At 38.5% G+C, this 20,244-nt stretch overlaps 1 protein-coding gene across 1 annotated transcript in view; it reads left to right on the top strand.

Annotated features, from left to right (window-relative positions):
* MAN1A2 (mannosidase alpha class 1A member 2) overlaps positions 1 to 20,244 on the top strand; it is a 149,814-nt gene that overhangs the window by 97,413 nt on the left and 32,157 nt on the right. The window contains exons 6-8 of the mRNA XM_005486071.4: positions 5,191 to 5,285; positions 6,666 to 6,789; positions 7,203 to 7,296. Coding sequence (XP_005486128.1) covers positions 5,191 to 5,285; positions 6,666 to 6,789; positions 7,203 to 7,296 — 313 coding nt within the window. The remainder of the gene's footprint in view (positions 1 to 5,190; positions 5,286 to 6,665; positions 6,790 to 7,202; positions 7,297 to 20,244) is intronic.

Below are 20,244 nucleotides of genomic sequence, written 5' to 3'. Positions count from 1 at the left end.
CTTTCATATTGTGGGGTGGGTGGCAGGTTTGATATGTTAAGCATCAATTTAATGGATGAAAATTATTCAGGCCCTCACAGCTGGTCTGCTGTACATACTAGTTTGTAAATACTGATTGCTGTTTTCATCTTAATGAGGGATCCACTTATCCGATTTGGGGTTTAGATTTTGCTTTTTCTGCCAATTTTCATTCTCTTTCCTTCTAGCTGCCTACAGCCTGATTTGTTTTTGAAAGGGGGGAAAATTCTTCTATTGGTTTACAGTATTTGAAGAAGGAAGTGTTAGGCTAGTAAAGGCCATGTAAATTGATGGCTTTAATGTGTTAAATTTTGCCATGTAAAATGGAGACACTTTTCCAAGGCTACAGTGGCTTTTAAAACTTTTCTGAAGAATGCCCATATTTTGGGAGTGGACAGAACAGCTACCTTGGGATTAACACCCATTTACCTAGAACAGTATTTTTGCATCTTCAAAGCAGGATGTCTTGCTGCTGCTGTCTTTTAGAAGATTCTGATTTGTTCTATACTTGTAGCTTTGTGCTGACAAAGAAACTTGGGGTTGGATGGTCTCCATTATCCATGAAAGGTGCTTTGTGTATCTGCAGAGTAGATACCACACCTCAGGGGCAAAACATTTTAATCTTATGGGTACGGAATGTGCACAAGCCATCTCATACTTGGGAACTGTGGTGGGTTGATGCAAAGTGCCCACCAAAACTGCTCTGCCACCCTCCTCCTCAGCTGGACAGGGGAGAGACAAAAAAAATGCAATTAAAGAGTCATGGTTCAGGGTAAGGACAGGAGGAGATCACTTGCCAACTACTGGCATGGGCAAACAGACTCGACTAGGGGTAATTAATTGATAATAAGAAATAAAAATTAAATCTTGAAACACCTTCCCCCCACCCTCTCTTCTTCACAGGCTCAGTTTCACTAACAATTTTCTCTTCCTCTTCCCCCACAGCAACACAGGGGTCAGGGAATGGGGTGGCATCAGGTGTTATCTCTGCCATTCCTTCCTCTTCAGGGGGAGGACTCCTCACACTCTCCCCTGCTCCAGCATAGGGTCCCTCCCACAGGAGACAGCTCTCCATGAGCTTCTCCAACATGAGTTCTTCGCACAAGCCACAGTTTTTCACAAACTGCTCCAGTGAGTATCCCCCACGGGGTTGTCAGTCCCACCAGCAAAGCTGCTCCAACGTGGGCTCCTCTCTCCACAGGACTGCAGGTCTGCCAGGACCCTGCTCCAGTGTAGGCTCCTACAGGGTCACAGCCTCCTTTGGAGATCCACCTGCTCTGATGTGGGGCTATTCCATGGGCTGCAGGTGGATCTCTGCTCCCCCATGGACCTCCATGGTCTGCAGAGGAATCTCTTCTCTGATGCCTGGAGCACCTCCCTTCCCTCCTGCACTGACCTTGGTGGCTGCAGGGTTTATTCCCTGATATATTCTCACTCCTCTGGCTGCAGTTGCTCTTCTGTTGTTGATTTTTTTACCCTGTTCTTGACTATGTTGTCCCAGAGGCTCCGCCACCATCACTGATGGGCTCAGCCTTGACCCATGGTCTGTTTTAGAGCCAGCTGGCTCAGCCAGACATGGGGAAGCTTCTGGCAGCTTCTCACCGAAGCCACCCTTGTGTCCCCCTTCTACCAAACCCTTACCATGCAAACAAAATGCAGCAACATGGCTGGAAGAGTGCTAAGACAGCAGAGTAATTCTCAGTTATTCTTCTGTTCCTTGGCAAAATTAAATCATCTAAGTCTTTGTATGTATTGTACAGAGCATTTTTAAAAGCTTTGGTGATGACTTTGAAGCAATCAGTCATGCTGCATTAGTAGTTTTTCTTATCACCAAATTTTTCCTAATAACTAACTTACTTTTCCATGGTCCATTTTGGTGTTATTTTTTGTTCTCTGTGTCCATGGAAAAATATTATTTCCTTTTACTTGTGTTAGCCTTTTATATACTGAAAAGTCATTATCTTGTCCTCTCTTGAGCATCTTATGTCTAGACTAAATAACCCCAATTCTTCTGCTGTTTCCTAATGAGCTCTATTTTTAAGGCAGCCATTCATTTTTTGTTCTTTTCTGTTTTTCTTGCCTATGCATTTTTTGAAATGCATTGCCTGTCAACAGGGAACTGCCAGGGCTGAAATAGAATCTATGAGTTCAACTCAGTGTAAAAAAAATTAAAGTAAAAATATTAAATGATAAGTAACTGTGTTGTCTGATACCAGCGCATTATTTATAAGCTAGAGCCCAAGGCTTTTACTGTTGTTCTTATGTTAAGTTTGAAACTTGCTAAAGAAGGCACTTTAATGAGCGCAGCAGAACTCTCTGGACACATCTGCAGTTTCTCATAAACGGCACCTCACTCACCACTGCCTGCTACATTTCTTTTCCCTCCCTCTCTCCAAAAATGCTCTTGTGGTCACTTGGCTCTGATAAAATCCTATGCAGCTGTCTCCCAGTTCGTACTCCAGCCTGCATAGGTAGACGCTGTGCCAAGCACTCAGTGGTTTTTTAATGCAGAAGTAGCAGCGAGATCAGACTGAGATGACAGTAATAGAAAGTAAAGGCATGCCTTCAACCAATACATTTGGTTTTAGATGTGAAGCATATAGAGAGGGAGTGTTGTACCCTTCTGATGCTACAGCAGTGGAGCTCAAGAGTCCTCAGCCCGCTGGAGGTGACAGGAAAGTGCCTTTAATCACAGCCAGTTTGGGCAGGTACTGCTAACAGCATGGTTGTCTGAATTAGCAGTTCCTGCTGGTGCTCTGATGCTGAAATGGCTCTGTGATTGCCTTTTAACTGTCTTGTCCAGATTCATACACATTTAGATCAGCTCAACCTTTACTTCATACACTCTAGCTAAAAACTCCTTCCTCAGATACATACATTTCAAACTAATTAAAAGCTGGATAGCAATCTAAATAGCCATTAAGAATATTCTTGAGCAAGGATGTTTCTAAGGATGTCCTTCCATTGAATAGTCTTACTCTAATGTTTCAGTATCTTTCATTAATGAACAATATGATAGTGCATAGCACTTTCAGAGGGTGCAAGATAAGAAAGCTGAAGATACACAAATTCATATTACAAATGTCTTTCCAAACTATTTGCTATTTCACTGGAAGTCATCATTCTGTTCTTCATTAGGTATTGAAGCTTGCCTGCACTGTAGAGGGAGTACCCCCAGATGACTCCCAGTAGATAGTTCTGTCTGGTCTTGACCCATCTGCTACTTAAAATTCGAAAAGTTCACCATGAATTTTTGATGCTTATTTATAGATTCAAATGAGGTAGTTCTCATGCAACTGGTCCAAGACCGAGGTTTTAGTTCTCTGAAGGGTTTCTTTTTTTCCCAGTTACTGTAGATTCCACCTGTACTATACCTCTTCCTTATACTATGCCTTCCTGTTCTGAATTGGTCCTTTATTCAAGGTCAAAGTGCTATATGAATTTTACTCCTAAATTTCTGTGTATTGTCTCAAAGACTGTCTTTTGTCAGTTTCTTGGCTAAAAATCATTCAAGCTGCATTGCCTCTGTTGCTTCATAGTTATACCAAATCATATTCTCAGGTATATCTTTTTTCAGTTTAGACATATCCCATCTTACAGTTCGTATGGAGAACCTCTCTAAAAGTTCTTTATCCTGGCTCATTGCTTTCAGATTCACCTATATCTCTCCATACTCCACTGCATCAAATACAATTAGATGTCATCTTTAATATTTTCTTCTGGTTTATTTCATGTCTCACTAGTCATTTCCTCAAACATAAAGATATTGATTTTTTCCCACCTTCATATGAAAAATAAGGATATTCTTGATTGCTTATTTTTCAGCTTGCTTCTCTAGTGAGCATCTCTTCAGTTTCATCCCATAGACCTTACAAATCAGCTGCTGCAGTCCTTCCTAAAGATTTTATTCATTTTGATTACTGATTACTGGTCAGGTCATTAACAATAGAATTGTAGAATATCTCAAGTTAGAAGGACCTTTAAGGACTGGGGAATTCAACCCCCTGCTTCCCTCAGGACTAGCTGAAACTGAACCATGTGACTAAGAGCATCTCCACAATTTCCTTGAGCTCTGACAGGCTTGGTGCTGTGACCAGTTTCTTAGTGAAAAACATTTTCCCTATCTGAAACTCCCCTTATGCATTTTCATTAGACTTCTTCATGTCCTATTGCTGGTCACCAGAGATGATGTTCCTATGCTACGTCTGTGTTGCATGTTATTCTGGGATGTGGTAGCTTTTTTTCTGTTTTGTGTGGTGCATCAAATTGGCAAATAATGTTATCTTCAGGTTAAGGAGATACTTGTCCAGAAATGTAGTGAATACTGAGAGGGCGTTGATTAAAATGTGTGCTAGGAACTAACAGGTAAAAGCAGATTCATACCATGGGGAATGAATTATTATATTACGTATATCTAGATTATATTATGTATATCTAGATATGCCTTTGGAAAACATGCTTGCAGGTAGGCTTAGAAGAATTCTCCCAATTGCTTGTCTAATAAATGCTGTGCTCTGAGTAAGGCTATTACAGATTTATGTTCTAAAAGTAAGGAGAAATAACAGTAAAAATTACTGAGATTTTGTCTTGTCAATAATTTCTTTGGGGGTTCAGACTAGAGAGGGAAGATTAGCCCTGGAATTATTTTTCGTCTGCATTATCAATGAAGGAAAAACTAGAGGAAACTGCATATCTGGTTTTGCATAGACAATGTTCATAAAAAAATAGCAAATCTGTCTGCAGTAAACTCATTAAAAAGAGGTTGGAAGTTTGTAAAAGCTAAAATACTTGGGTAGGAGAGTTGTGTCTTGGTTTTTAACTGAAAAATACAAGGTATGATTTAAAGACTGTTTTAAAAAGCACTTGAATTTCCTAATAGCGGTGGAAGGAGGTGGGAGGAGACCTGATATTCTTCTGTAGTAGGAATCTAAGAACTGTTGCTGGAGAGATTGGAAGAAAAGAAATCAAAATGACAAGTTTGCTTTTCATGTTCAAATCTAACCAAAAGTTATAAAGTGAACAAGTGGCAAAAAATTATAAGTTAATATATTTTTTACAACATAAAGCTCTTTTAATACAAAGAGGTAGGTGGGGCAAGGAAATTTCAGTCTTTACAGTTCTGGGAGATAAATCAGACTTAGTAACTATTTGCAATTGATCCTACTATCTTAGGTTTTCAAGATCAAAGCAGTGCAACTGGCAGGAAAACTTCTTCCAGCCTTCAACACACCTACGGGTATACCATGGGCAATGGTGAATCTGAAAAGGTAATGAGTTTTCTTTTGTGAAATGTCTTCCTCCCCTTCCCGCCAACTTAAAATTAATAATGGCATACAGCAGTTTTTCTTAGTAGTGGGACTGTAGAAAATGCAGACAAATTGTCATTGTTGGCATGTTAGAATAGTTTTGGTAGAGTTCAGCACGTTCTAACTCATAACTGCAATATGTTTTGATCCTGGGTTTTTTTTGATTCTGCAATAAACGTTCAATTTGCCGTTGGACCACACAGTACATTATTCTGTGTGTTGCTCTAGAGTTTAATAATTGTTTCTTTACTCATTACAAAATCTGTTAAAAATCAAAGTTGTTTGCAGGACATGGTTGAATTTACTGGGTTTTCTGTACTGTTTGAGGTGTGTGTTACCTTTAGAAGATTCCCAGCATTTGAGAAGATGATGGGACTCTGAAGTTACTATTTCATTTTGCATTTTAGCTTGGGGTCTGACGTGCTAAAGTGAACTGTGGTCTGTGCAGATGGAGAGGCTCCTTTAGATGACTGCTCAGATCAGACTGAACTTAGATGGTCTGCACTGCCTCATGGAAGACAACTGCCTTGCCTAATTTATGTTGTATTGCTTGCTCAGTGCTAGGATTTCCCTCAGATTTTGAGAGTGTTTTTGATGCAAGGCATTCTTTAAATTTTCACTATGTCCTTAAACAGTAGCTGAATTGGGATGTATATCTATATTGTATGTACACTAACTCATAACTGAAATCATTTATGAGAGGAAGTAGAAGTAATCTTCAGAAATACATAGTTAATTACAGAAATTAAAGGCCCAATCCTGAAAGGTGGTGAAAACTCCCAGATTAGATTAAACCAGAGGTAATTTAGGAGTTAGGATAGCAAGATGGTATCACTTTGAGTGCACAAAATAGATATGTCATGCTTTCTGCTGATTCTTTAGGTGAGCCTGAGGAACTCATATGTTGTGCCAACAATAAACATCCTGTATTCCTATGTAGACACAAGATAGGGAAGCACATCTCACACAAGTGAAGGGAACACAGCAGATCAACAGGACAAGGCAGCAAATGCTGCCACCTTCAAAACTTGTCTTACCTTGGTTCTTGTTCTTAAGAACATGCAGTGAATAAGAAAGAACTGTGATTGAGCCCAGTGTTAAGTCATCATATCATGGTATTATATTATTTAATAATAGGACTTTTTGTCGATGACGTTATGGTATCTTTATTCCAAAAAATCCAACCAATGTACCAATTGACCAATCAAATCACAACTCCTGTAAACTGTGTGGGTTAAAATATTGTTGTTGCTTGCTTAATTGGCTGTGGTAGCTGTGCACCATAATTCTGAATTTTGTGTTGTTTTCTTCCTTTCTTTATGCTTATTTGTTGGAATTCAGTGGTGTTGGTCGAAACTGGGGCTGGGCTTCTGCTGGCAGCAGCATCCTTGCTGAGTTTGGTACTCTGCACATGGAATTTGTCCACCTTAGTTATTTGACAGGAGACCCTGTATATTTCAACAAGGTGAGTCTCAAAAATCAATATTTTTTATCATACTTCTTATCATAAATTTAATTAAAGGAGAAGTGCTTTCTATATTGAACTCTACTTCCATTCTTGGTAGCAGGTAATATTTTCATGCTTGTATTTCTGTTACCAAATAGTTGTATTTTTCAACTAGAAATATATAATAACACAGGTTTTCTTATTTGTTTCAGAATACATTTAAAAATCATTATTTTTAAGCTTGTTTATGTGAGCAGTCCTTTAAAACCAAAAATGTACAAATCTGAAGAAAGCCCTCAAGAAAGCTTGCGGTTCAGATTAATAAAATTTGCTACTAAAAATGAAAGAAAAATAAAAAATATTAGATTTAACTTTGTGCAGAGGGCAGACAAACGTTGTTAGTGGTGAACCTGATTCTTGATTTAATTTAGGTCATGCACATTCGGAAGTTACTTCAAAAAATGGATCGTCCTAATGGACTTTATCCAAATTATTTGAATCCAAGAACAGGCCGGTGGGGTCAGCGTAAGTATTCTTATTTTATTAATTCCTAATTAGAAGTCTACTTCTTATCTTGTTGTTGAGTTGGAGATCAGAAAATTTATTCTGTAGGGCACAAACAGCATTGCTTGATAACATAAAATGCAGAAGGATTGCTTGAACTTGAAATCTCCTGAAATGAATCTTTTCCTGTCTCTGTCTGAAGTCACAGAGCTCACTTTTTAGGGTACTTTCTGAAAACAGCTTGCTGCTTAATCTGATGACTGTCCTTATGTTTATCAGTCAATAAAATCTTCAGTAATAAAGAATAAGGCTGAAAGTATTTCCTCATTTTGATTCTGTTCCTGGTTTTGTTCTGCAAACCATCTGGTAAGTGGATTATTGTAAGGTGACGTGCATTAATGCATGTTTCTGGTGGTTAAATTGTGTTAGGCATTGACATCTACAAACATAATTCATCTCCTTAGTGGCATGTGAAATGGCATGATGAACCTCCTTATAGATGTAAAAAAAAAAAAAAAAAGCTTTGGAATGAAAAGAAAAAGCAGGCATTATTGCTGACAAGTTAAGAGGAGAGATAAAACATCAAGAGAGAGACACAAACATGATTCCTTTCTTGTAGTGGCTCTTTCAAAAAAAGTTGAGTGGTTTTGTGCTTTGGTAGTGGCAGTGATAAAAGAATTTTTTTCTTCAAGGTTTTATGTCTTTATCTCTTATAAATGCAAGTCTATTTAGGAAGAACAGGCAAGATGATCTATTTCTGTCCTGTTTGACATCATTGATAGGTTTTGGGGATTTCAGTGGTTGGCTGTAAATATCCTGCAGAACATGTTCTGGCTTGCAAACTGAGAATCTGCTTCTGACTTGGAATCTGGTATGTGAGGGAGATGAATACAGCTGTCATTGCAGTCATTGTGAAATACTAGTATAATCCCATCTTAAAAGCCAAAATTGTCTGCAAAGCATCTTATATCTTTGAGTGGATCATGACACCAGCTGAGATGGGCAAATGGTTTGATGGGACAAATTCTTCTGATAAATTTAAGTTTAACAACATATTCATAAATAAGAAAATATGCAAATACAAATATTTGGGTATTATTTATTCAAAATACAGTTTTGTATTTTTGCTTTGAAACAATTTTTTGTATTTTTTTTTTTTATTCCTTACAATCTGCTTGTGCTGGTTTTATCAAAAGCAGTCTAATGTGATGTATCACCAGGATTCTTTAGAGGCTGTTTCATAGAATCTTGGAATGGCTTGGGTTGGGAGGGGCAAGTAAAGATCATCTAGTTCCAACCTCCCTGCTGTGGGCAGAGGCACCTTCTGCTGGATCATGTTACTCAAAGCCTCTAACCTGGCCTTGGACATTTTCAGGGATTGGGCATGCTCAACTTCTCTGGGCAGCTCACCCCCACAGTAAAGACTTTCTTTCTAATATCTAATTTAAACCTGCTCTCTTTCACTTTGAATCCATCTCCTCTTGTCCTGTCACTACATGCCCTTGTAAAAAGTCCTTGTCCAGCTTTCTTGGAATTACAATGCACAGAATTAGTATCTCTTGGGAATTAGATGCTCCTCATCACTAAAAATAAACATACAGTGGAACTTTGCAGAAGTTTGATGGAGCTCAAACATACTATTAAATGGATTTTGCAAGATAATACATTTGGGACTCAAGTTTAGTCCCAAGTCCCAAGTTTAGGAGTGCAAACTGAGACTTGCGTTCTGAGGATAAAAAGAAATACAAATTCTTAGAGCCTTTAATTTTTCTATGCTGATTATGAGTGACAAATTTATTTTCTGGAATTTAGTGATTGGGGTTTGAGGGTTTTTTTTAGCAAATAAGGTTCCAAGTGCATATTCAGATATTCTTGTAATATTTCTAGGATTTTTACAGTGCAGCAATATCATGGCTTAGGATAGTAGTCTCCATTTTAGTAGTTCTGCTAAAACCACTCTGCTGCTCACTTGCCCTCTGCCTGCCTCCTGCACAACAGATCACTGGTTGAGATAAGAACAATTTGCTGGAAACAGCAGTGAGATAAGAAAATGAACAATAACTGCGAGAATATTAATAACAAAACATATAAAACAAAGAAATGGTTTATATAGAAGAGAAGACCTGTTCTTTCCAGCCAGTTTCTTCTCCCTGACCAGAAATTATGCCCTTTTCCTGAGAAGGGTAATTTTCCCTGCCTCTGGCAATGACCTGAGATGGCATTGAACAACATTAGAGTCTGGCCATGCCCTCTCCCAGCTACTCTAAAAAATTAATGCTGTCCCAGCTGAAACTAGGACAAACAGCATTTGGAAACCTAATACTCATATTGTGGATAGTATAATTCTCTATTACCTTTGACAAACTTGGATGGAATTATGAGAAAATGTCTTGGCTGTATCCCTGGTAGATCAATCTTAGGTGCATCTACTTGAAAAAATTTAAGAAGTTACAGTGAAGGAGCACATGGTCTGAAACACTGGACAGATGGGATGGAGTAGCGGGGGCTTAGGCAGGAATTTCTTTCTCCCTTGCAGAGGTTGTGTTCTGCTATGCATGAGTGAGTCGAGTAGGGATGATGCCTTACCACAACATCCCAATTCACTAGAGGACTCATGTCTAAGCCCCCTACAATGTTACTGGCTTGAGTCCCATGGTTGGTATTACAGGCAGGCAAGGCTTTTATGTTCCCCTCAGAAGGTAATTTCAAAGAGCATTGTATTTGGCTTGTTATATACCTTTGTACTGGAAAGACTGAGACAATGGAAAGGGTATCAAAGCATAGCTTTTCTTTTTCCAGCTTCTGGGAAAGCTGCCCTTTTCATCTTTGCTGTGACCTTTAGTTTGATACATCTTATCTTGTACGAAGTACTTTCTGCAGATAAGTTTCTGAGAATTATTTCGGAACACATTATTTGCCTAGATACAAGTAACTTCACTCTGACCTTTCTAGTGTTGCTTTCCTTTTTTATTTTTTCCCTTTCTTTCTTCCTTTCAACAATTTTTTCTCTGCTCAGACTTTTTTGGTTCAATTCTAGTTAGATTTTTTGTTAACCTGTGCAGTATTCCAACTAAGTCACGAGGGGTGTGAAATAGATAAAATAAATCTGCATAAATACATACCTAAAGACTCTGTTGAAGAACTATGGCATGTAGAGGCAATATAACTATTTCTAGTGGTGGGTTTGTTTTCTATTTCTGTACCCTTTATTCTAGTGGTGAGTACCTTTATTCAAAGTAATAATAACATCAGTGGTGGTGGGAACTTAGCAGTCAGACCAATTAATGCTATTACTACCAGTTGATTCTTAGTATTAGACAAAATATATAGTGGAAGAATTAATTTAGGTCAAATTTTCTCAGCAGTTATATTTTTTCTTCGCCTTTTAATTTATTTTTTAAAGAAAAAAATGACACTATTTGAATAGAAGAAAAATAGTTTCCCTCTAGAAGTATTGCTGTTTTGTTTAATTTTGTTCCAACAAGCTGATGGGTAAACTTGAATATTTAAAGGAAATTCCTGTTGCAAGATTGTGGGACAAAAGGGAAACATCATTTTCTGTGGCTTTGGTGTGGCCCCATAGGGCTGTAAACTGGATCCATCTCTACTTGCAAACAAAACCTTGTGGAAAGTTCTTGGTACCTTGTACCTTAATACTTGTTAGAGTATTTTGATTCTTTCTCAGAGCTGTTTGCACTAGGACCCTAGGCACACCCTAATTTTGTAGGGTTTAACCAAAGGAACATTTGGCCCCCCAGTCCTCTTTGCATATCCAGTGTTCATGAATGGTGATGAGCTAGCTTTTGTAAAGGTCTTTCAGGCCTTTTGGGGATCAGCAGTCGTTACAGGGTTTTTCTGTGCCTCAGAATATTTCTGTCTTAGCCTCTGTAGATCTTAGGCCGTGTTGCTGTGTCTGGTTTGCCTTGTTTAAATGTTTGCTCAAAATGTGGTCTGTGCTCTTCTTGGGTTAGGAGAAGGGGAGTGGTGTGTGTGATATGCTATAATTTTGTCAACATCCCTCTGATGTGAGGGTGCAGGGTCCAATGAGTCATTTCTGCTGGGGTTTGATTTATCAGAGTGCAGGCCTTTTGATCTTAGTATAAGTAGCATGTTCTGCAGTTTCACTGCTGGGAATGATGGGGACAGTGCCCTGAGATGTGCAGACCATCTTTTCCACTTGTTCGTCCGCTGGAGCTTACAAAGAGAAGTGCTTTCATTCAAACCAGTCAATGCTTCTCTTACAAATGCCTGAACAGCTATAACCAGTGAAGTAACCTACCAGTCAATTAGTAATAATCATTTCATCAAGAACGATGTGACCATTGCTTCCAGATTCTTAACAAGTTATAGAGATGAGTCAAATCATTGTCAGTGTGGCATTAATCTATAAGCACGTCTTTGAAGTGATTACAATTTAATTAATATAAATGTTCATTTGCATTTATTGCACTTGACATAGCCCTTGAAGAAGGGTGACAGATTACTTCTTTTTACTGCCTGCCTCAGTGAAGCAGCAGCAGCCAGGGTCTGAAGCCATAGCAGGCAGGACTGATCAGGGACTACTGCTTCATCCCATAATTTCTTTCCACTTGAATGCTGTAAACCCCAATTCTAAGAACTGCTGGGTGAATGGTTTACTGGTCAGTGCTAAATCCCCATCCTTTCCAATACAAATGCTTTGTAATACAACTGGACACTTAATGCTGTGTAGCAGCAAGGGCGTTCATTATACCCAGGAGGAGGAAAATGATAGCTAAATATTTAGGGCTAAGCTTATAATGGGCAGGCATTATTGCAGCATGGGGGTCATGACAGACATCTTTTGAATGGCTTCAGCTCAGCTCACTGAATGTCAGCTCACTGGGGCATTTGCTAGAAGGCAGAGCTATAATGCCTACAGGAATGTTGACAGATTCCATTTTTACGTATGGGCTAAGGTGATGGTCCAGTAGGAACAAGTTATTTACAATACTTCTGTTTTGGGGTTTCAGTTTCTGTAAGACTGAAAAGAAAATAGCTGTCAGGAAGGATTTTCTAATCTCTCACATTAACCTTCAGTTGACTTTGTTAGCTTTTGGTTTACACATGGTGAGTAGTTGGATTGGTGTAAGCATCAGAACTTTGAATTTAGATTATTTTCAAAGCAGTAACAGTGCTTTCTAGAGAAGCTTCCTAAGCAGATACACCAGAAAGTTAATTAAAAAGCTGGGATTTCAAAATTATGAAAATTGATTGGTACTGAAGAAAAGTGATTTCTTAAAAAATTAAAATATGTTGAAAAAATTTAGTTTGCATTTGCAAACATGTTAGATGAGAATACCAACTAGGAAGGCAACAACAAAAGAAAAGCCAAATCTGCATGTTATTGCAAAGTCAGGGCATGCACATCATGTTTGCACATTTCTGTAAATTGGTCATTCTTCCTTTTTGCTTTCCAACACTGAAAATAAACTACTTTATTTCTTCTGGTTCCAACATCTCTTGCAAGTAATAATGTTATTGAAGAGGAACTCTAATTGCTCTTAACTTCAAATCTCATTTCCTGCATCTGGGCTACCTATGGCGTTGCCTGGATTGGTTACTAAGAGAGTTGTCAGTTTAACTAAAGATGGGGTTTAGGCCAAATATGGCTCCCATATGCAAGAAAATAAGCAGAAATGTCATACTGTGTTAAACTTATATGTTTATTTCACCTTAGTGATATGTGGGCACATTGAGAGGTTGCTATACAGTAAGCTAGCATGTGAATTTAGAGTGCATGAGCTGAGCATTGCTATTAGGAATGTAGCAGCAGACACCAAATTTGTCACCACCAAATGCTGATGTGATGAACATTCAGGCTGCAGTCTGTTCTCTGCTGCTTTATTCGTGTCTCCTTACAGAAAACAAGCCCCGTACTCAGACTTGCAAGTAGCCCAGTGTGGGACACTGTCATCATCTTTATAAGGACTCATTGGCAGTGTGATATTGATCACAAGTGATCAGAGTATTAATGCACTAAATCTAAATGGTGTCTTCCATGTCAAAGTGATAGCTATCCTTTAAAGACAATAAGAGGATTCAGACAGGTTATTTAGCCTGTTACACTACCTTAGGCCCTATGGTGATGTTCTCACTTTCTTGCAGCTTCTTGTACCTGTTACTACAGAGTAGGAAAAGGTACAACCTGGATGGCTGAATGGGAGAAGTTTACATCCTCTATTTCCCAGTTGGTTGTGCTGTGGACTGACCTTCAAATAAACTTAAGCAAGTATCTTTATGGATGTGCACATTGCATTTTCTTCAGGTGGTCTTAATTTTAAAATGCTACTTGGAGGAGGCATCTGTAGATTTAATTTATTTGTCTTAGATTTACCTTTCTTTTAAAATGGTGCAAGTTTCAAACATTAGAAAAAACCATTAAATTACTGTCATTAAGTCAGTGGAAATACTGGGTGAATATTCCAGGTTTTTTATGCCTGTCTGTACAGCTGGTTTGAGGCTAATGCCCTTGGGCTGAGCAAAGTAATTAAGCAAAAGGCTTCATTTAAACTCTTGCAGGTAATAGACAAACCATGAGCAATGATAGATGCATCCTATCTATTTTCATTTGTGATATGATATGGTATCAAATACGCAGCACCATCTGTCTATATTTATTTTTCAGAATTTAAAGGAACAGTGAAAATAAATTTGATGATAATGTATATAACATGGTTAAAGTTGATAAAGAAACCACTGTATTTAGCAGACTCCAAGACCTGGGGATTCCTCCTTCCCAGCACTTGAAGGCCAGCCAGGTCCAAGTGTCTCCATCCCTGTCTGATGGATGTGACTGCTGAAGTTCCCATTTGCAGTCAGGACATATTCCAGAGGTGCATTAAGAGGACACTGATGCAGCTGCCCACACAGACAGCCACCAACAGCCCTGCCTTGGGAGCACCCCTGTGTAGTCCTGCCACAACTCACCTGCAACACACCCACAGATAGCCAAGTTTTGATCCTCCTCCTTATGTTCACTGTCAAATAGATGCATGGGCTTGCACCCTTCACAAGTATCCTCATGCTCATGGGCCCTTCAAATATTAGTAGAGGCTCTCAGTCCAATACCAGTGCTCGCACCCTGGACCTGTGCAGATGCAGAGGTCTCCTGTCTCCTGCTGTCCAGCTGGGAGCTTGCTAATGAACTACACATGCACTCAGGATTAAATTCACTGGGAAAAACAAACACACAGAGGTGATTTCAGTTGCTGGCACGTAAACCTAGGGCCCTGGGACCTACCATCAGCCTCTGAGCTCTGCCACCCAGCTCTCCCAGCCCCTATGATCTGCAGACCTCTTTTTGATGAAGAAGGTGCTGTCACACTCTGTGCATCCCCTTGTGAGAATGCAAACACTGAGAAAAATCAGCCTGTCAGCTGAAGGGTATTGCCCTGTCAGTGTGAGCTCTGTCTGATCCATAGGGAGAGTGGCTCTCTAAAATGCAAACTTTCAAGGGTGCTACAGAGATAGAAATCCAGATCCTGATTTATTTATCAGTTATCAGGCCTTTCATTTTTAAAATTAAGCAGAAGCTCTTTCAGTCTTTACACCTGCCTCTGGGAGATGAAAACCCTTGCAGATGGCAAGGTGAAGTGAATAATACTGAAGAATGAAGTAGTCTTTGAAAAGATTAAAGAAATACTGCAGATAAATATTTCAGATAAAAATGTAATTGTAGCATAAATTAACAGGTTGATGGTGTGGTTAGAGATAGTGCAAAGATGCTAGTTGTGGAAAACACGTCTTTTCCAGCTGAAGCTGCTCATAATCTCCTTTAACTGTGAAGATATACATTCTCTCTAGTACCCTTACCTATTTACTACATGCCTTGCATAGCACAAGGAGTATCTTAATTATGTCTATTAATACCTGTACCTTCTTTAAAGAAAATAGCAATGCCATGAGTCAGGAAAAATAAAATTATGAAATGTAAGGTAAAGTTCTGGCAAAACATCCATAAGCTAAAAGGAAGCAAAAGGAATTGGGTCAAGTCAACCTTGTATATTCCAAAGTATTTTCCAGAACTCATCAGATAACTACTTTCTATTTGGACTTGTGAATAATAATTTCTAATACTTTAAGTTGCAGATGATTATTTTTCCCCTTCAGTTTAAGGAAAAGATTTTCTCTCTCTTAAATAGAAATGGTACAGAAGTAAAATAATTGCATATTATAAAAGTACATGTGGAGTAGTTCCCAACCTGACTGCATTTTTGCACATTTATTTGATTTAGCAAGTAAATTTCTTTTTTAATTTGTGTTTGGAACATCATTTATAGAACTGGAGATATGTGATCTGTTGGATAGTTTGGACATTTGTGTAAGCATTTATTTATGGAGGTTTTGCTATTTGAAATCTGCTTTCAGTTTATTACATTATGAACAAATATAAAATTACCGCAGTATTTCTAGACTTCCAGTAGTAGGCATGCTGTTGCATATGAGGAGGTGGGGGTGGTTCTTTGCAGTTTAATTTCTTTTGCTATCTTGACAGGTGTCCTTAATTTTACTCTCCAATTTATTTTGTGTTGTTCTGTCCTTTGGAACATGCGTGTGTTTTGAATAGAAGATAATCTGTGTAATCTCTGCAGGGGAATTCCCCTTGCACTTTTGCTTTACAACCTTGTACAAATGTAATTAGCTGTGTTCCAGGAAAAAGCTGCATTCAAATTTGTAGAAGTCAAGAGCAAGATAATCTGTTAAAACTTTATTTTAATGAAATACAACAGAACTGTGCATTACAGGGAATGTGCTTTTATAAGACTACAAGGTTAAGATGCTCTGCTGGTCTGCTGAGCAAGGTGCTGGAAAAGGTGAACAAATAAAAGCTTTGTTTAGTGTGTTAAAGATTCTAGTGTTATTGGAAGGTTAAACATGTATATGAATTATGCATTTGGAAAGGAGTGTCTATAAATAATTCCTAAAGAGAGGATTTGGATATGGTGTAACTTTGGGTTATGAGAATGCTTGCATACATTGCTAGGCAAAGAGATTAATGTTTCATTTTGTTGTACCATCAAGCTAGACTTTCAGAGCATAATCTTGATGGGGAGTGCATCAATATCTAGAATTTGTGATTTGTCCCACAGCAGCTTTTCCACTTGTCTTTCTCATCTTTGTAATTTACTGTGAATTCAGTAAGTTCATCTGTATTAATGAAGTCTGGCATGTTTAGGGTACTGCCTGATGTTTTTGAGAGCTTAAACTGATGGCTTTGAAGACATTAAATTGAAATCATTGAGGAGTATAAAGTTATCCTTTGACACCTCTGTGAGTTTTTAGAGTTTGATTGCCTGTGGAATCTCATTATTTCTGTGATAATGTTATGCCTAAAACTGCATTTTTGAACCATTCTTGACTAATTAGTTTCTTACGAAAGGAAAGGCTATCAAAGTCCACTTACAGACTTGTTACAGTCTTACTAAACTTTCTTGGTTTTATTTTATTCCTTCTCTCTAATGTGTTGGAGGTCCTAGTGTTTCTGTTGATGCTCTCTAGATGATTGGTAAATTCAGAGACACATCTGTTGTCATATCTGACATCTGTTTTTTTTTATTATGTCTTCAGTATTGAGACTTCATATTCTGAGTTCTATGTGGAGATATAGCTGCTGGTGGTCACGAGAGAAACATTTCCAGTTTGGTGACATTGAGAAGAGAGGGTCTCTAGTTCTGTTCTGTGAACATTGAATGTATCTGACCAATGGCTTCTTTTAATCCTGAAGTTTCACTGGGAGTTGGACTGTCCTTGTAGCAGCAACCTAAAATACTGTCTCAACTTGAAGATCTGTGTGATATGGTCCCATATGAAATATACAGACAAGTAAGAGAGGAGTGGTGATGAATGCAGTCCACGTATGCTATGATAGCTCAGTGTCAGTCACAGAGCATGGACTGAACAAGTCTTAAAATCAGCACAATTTCCCAGCACCTACAGAGTGATCAAAATGTCAGGCAGCTGTGTGCACCATTTCAAGCATCTGTCATGAGAAGAAGAATAAGAGCTACATAGATTGAAGTTTAGGAGAAGGAAACAGAGTAGCCTGGATTTATATCGCATTATCGCATGTGGTATAATCCAAAAGTACATCAAAAACAGGGAGTGTCTTTCCTTGCTCCTCAGAATCACTTTTGACTGTCAGCTTCCATGTAGGAGATATAAATATATATATATATATATATATATATATGTAAATATATAAACTGCCATGTCTTGATACAGCTTGAAGTTGAAGGGTGAAGTTTTTGACAGTGGTTTTGCCAGCTCATTTGGTACAGATGAATGTTGGACTAGATTTAATCTAGTAAAGGTTTCCCTCTCCCATGATCTTGTTTATAATCTTCAAGAGGAGAATCAAGATATTCAAGGAAGATTAAGGTGAATAAACTAAAGGGTGTAACAACCTTAAGAACTTGTCAATCCTCCTATATATGAACTCTTATTTAAAAGGGACTATTTGGGTTTTGGGTGCATACTTGCAGCAGGTGATGCTATCCCTTTTAGCTCTTTCACAGCCACCTTGACAAGTAAAGAAAAGTTATCAGAGACAGGCAGGCACGTGACTTCCCACCAATCCACTGCAAATCCCAGAGGCTTTGTTAAAGCTGCCAACACAGTTGGGATTTACAGTGACTCCAAACTTGGCTGAGAGGCAGGTGTGCTTCATTTGGGTGGCTCTGTGGGTGAGTGTAATAACCTTGAAAAGACAACTTCAGGTGATAAAAGGCTTCTGAGTAAACTTCTCAGTAAACACACTGATATAAGGATTTAATGTGTTTCTAATTTTAGCATGTGGACTTGATTTTTTTAGTTGATTGATGTTTAATTCTTGAATATGTCTTCTGAGAGATGACCTACATCTTTCCAGAATTATAAATAATAGCTGGAATGTTTTGATGTTTCAGGAAAGTTTGAATACAAAAAACAAAACAAAACATTTGTTCCAGCTGTGAATTCCTGAGAGTGAAAGTACAGTCTGTTGTAAGATACTAAATTAGGATATTCCTTTGACATTACATTCAGTCTGAAGAAATGTTTTGATTCTAAGAACATTAGTTACCTAAATATGTGTATTAGTTGGGTTGTTATGCTTGCTGGTCTGTTTCAAAGTATTTCTATTGTCTTTGGACTCACTCGAATTGTGCAAGTTTAACTGTTTTTAATCTGTAGTTTGATAGTCCCTACAGATCTAGAAAGTAATTTTGCTTAATTTTATTATATGAGAAACTGGTAGCACTTATAATTAAGATTGCTTAATACTTTCCATTAAATGATTGTGTTTTCACTTTCTTGTAGCTGCCAGACTAGTTCTTCCAACTGGAATATTCTGTTTGCCTCAAGCTGTTCTCTTGGGGTTTCTTTAAACAACTTTGACAAAAATGCTTTAGTCATCTCTAAATGATACTAGAAATGGAACGTGATTCTACTCAGATTAAAGTCTGTTTTTTCAAAGAGTACAGTTAAGGAACTCAAGAACCATCCATATTTTCCCAAGTCTTGTTAAAATATTCACATCTAGGTTCTCCATCTGGAGTATTTAGAGTTCAGCTGCTCCATTCTCCAGAGCTGTGAGTGCTGAGCAGGCATGCTCACGCACCCCCAGGTTGGGAGGAGCTGAGTGAGGTGTTTCATGTTTCTGGATTCTCTTGTGGCACCAGACTGTAGAATGGGAAGCAGTGTCTCTTCAGCTACCTCCCAACTGATAAATGCTTAACTTAAATTCTCCAAAAGTGGTTCTGTTATATGAGACCCTGAATGTTTTCAGAAAAATTCTCATGCTGGTAATGTGTTCCTTAATGATACATAGTTTATATTTGACTTAAAATTGCACCTCCACCTCCTTTTACCAGGGCTGCCTTTCCTGCAGTTAATTTACAAGTGTTTGCACTTTTAAGCCAACCACTATGGCTTATGACATCCTTAGGTTGAATTTCTGCTGTGAATTGCAGCAGCTGCAATTTCCAGGGCCTCAGCTTTCTGGATTAAAGGATTAAAAGGGGAGCTTGCACCTATTTAGAGCTGCTGAGGAGAAGTAAGACCAACTACATGAAGTAAAGATTGAACTGAAATTTAATCAGAGCCAGCCTAAAGACAAACAGGAAAACAATTCTTTGGAAGTTTTCTGCACAGAGAAAGAGGGCTCCTGCAGTGTAAGGCTGGTTGGTGCAGGCCAGAACAACTTACGGTGATGGGTATGTGGGTTTCTTAATGAAAGTCAATATTAGCTACCCCCTCCTGGTCATTTAACTTCTCCACTCTTGAACTCCTTCTCTGACATATTACAATAACGCTTTGTCAATTTGTGATCCTTGAGGAAGATCAGCCTCCTTTTTATTGCTTTCTTCTTTTGTTGCAAAATAATTCTGTACTACTGCTCTTGGTTGAAATTAATCAGTGGTTTGTTTATCTTGGCATTTCCAGTCTAGTGAGAATAGCACAGGTTTTAGTGAGTTTTGCTTTATTTTAAAGTCCAAAGTGACAATTACAGTTCCGAGATTTCAGTTTACAAATAGCCAAATTAGTAATTTTTTGCTTGCTTGTTCTCTCTCTGTCTCTAGTTTAAAATATTGAATCAGTGTTGTAGTTAAAATTTGTGAATTAAAAATACTGTGGGCATAGTTGATCCTGATCTCCACCTGTTTGTGCTTCTGCACTGCTCCAATGTTATCTCACTGTCTTGCTTTCCAGCAGGGCAGCCTGTGCATGCTAAACATACCTCTGCTCAGTATTGTATTTCATCTTTTTTATCCTGTGTGCAGTAAGCCATGCAGAGACTTTCTGCCCTGGGGTCAGGGAAGGGCAGAGGCTCGCTCCCCTCTGCTCCTGGCTAGCAGGAAGCCTCGCCCTCAGGTGTTGGGACTGCAGCATCAGTTCTGGCATGAGGTGCTGCCTTTAATACAATGCCTGGCTTCTTTATTTATTCTTGCTCCTTGCCAAGAAATGACAATT

Source organism: Zonotrichia albicollis, chromosome 2, assembly GCF_047830755.1.
Source record: "Zonotrichia albicollis isolate bZonAlb1 chromosome 2, bZonAlb1.hap1, whole genome shotgun sequence".
NCBI lineage: Eukaryota > Metazoa > Chordata > Aves > Passeriformes > Passerellidae > Zonotrichia > Zonotrichia albicollis.
The sequence above is the reverse complement of the archived record's forward strand: the minus strand, read 5'-3'. Positions and strand labels throughout refer to the sequence as shown.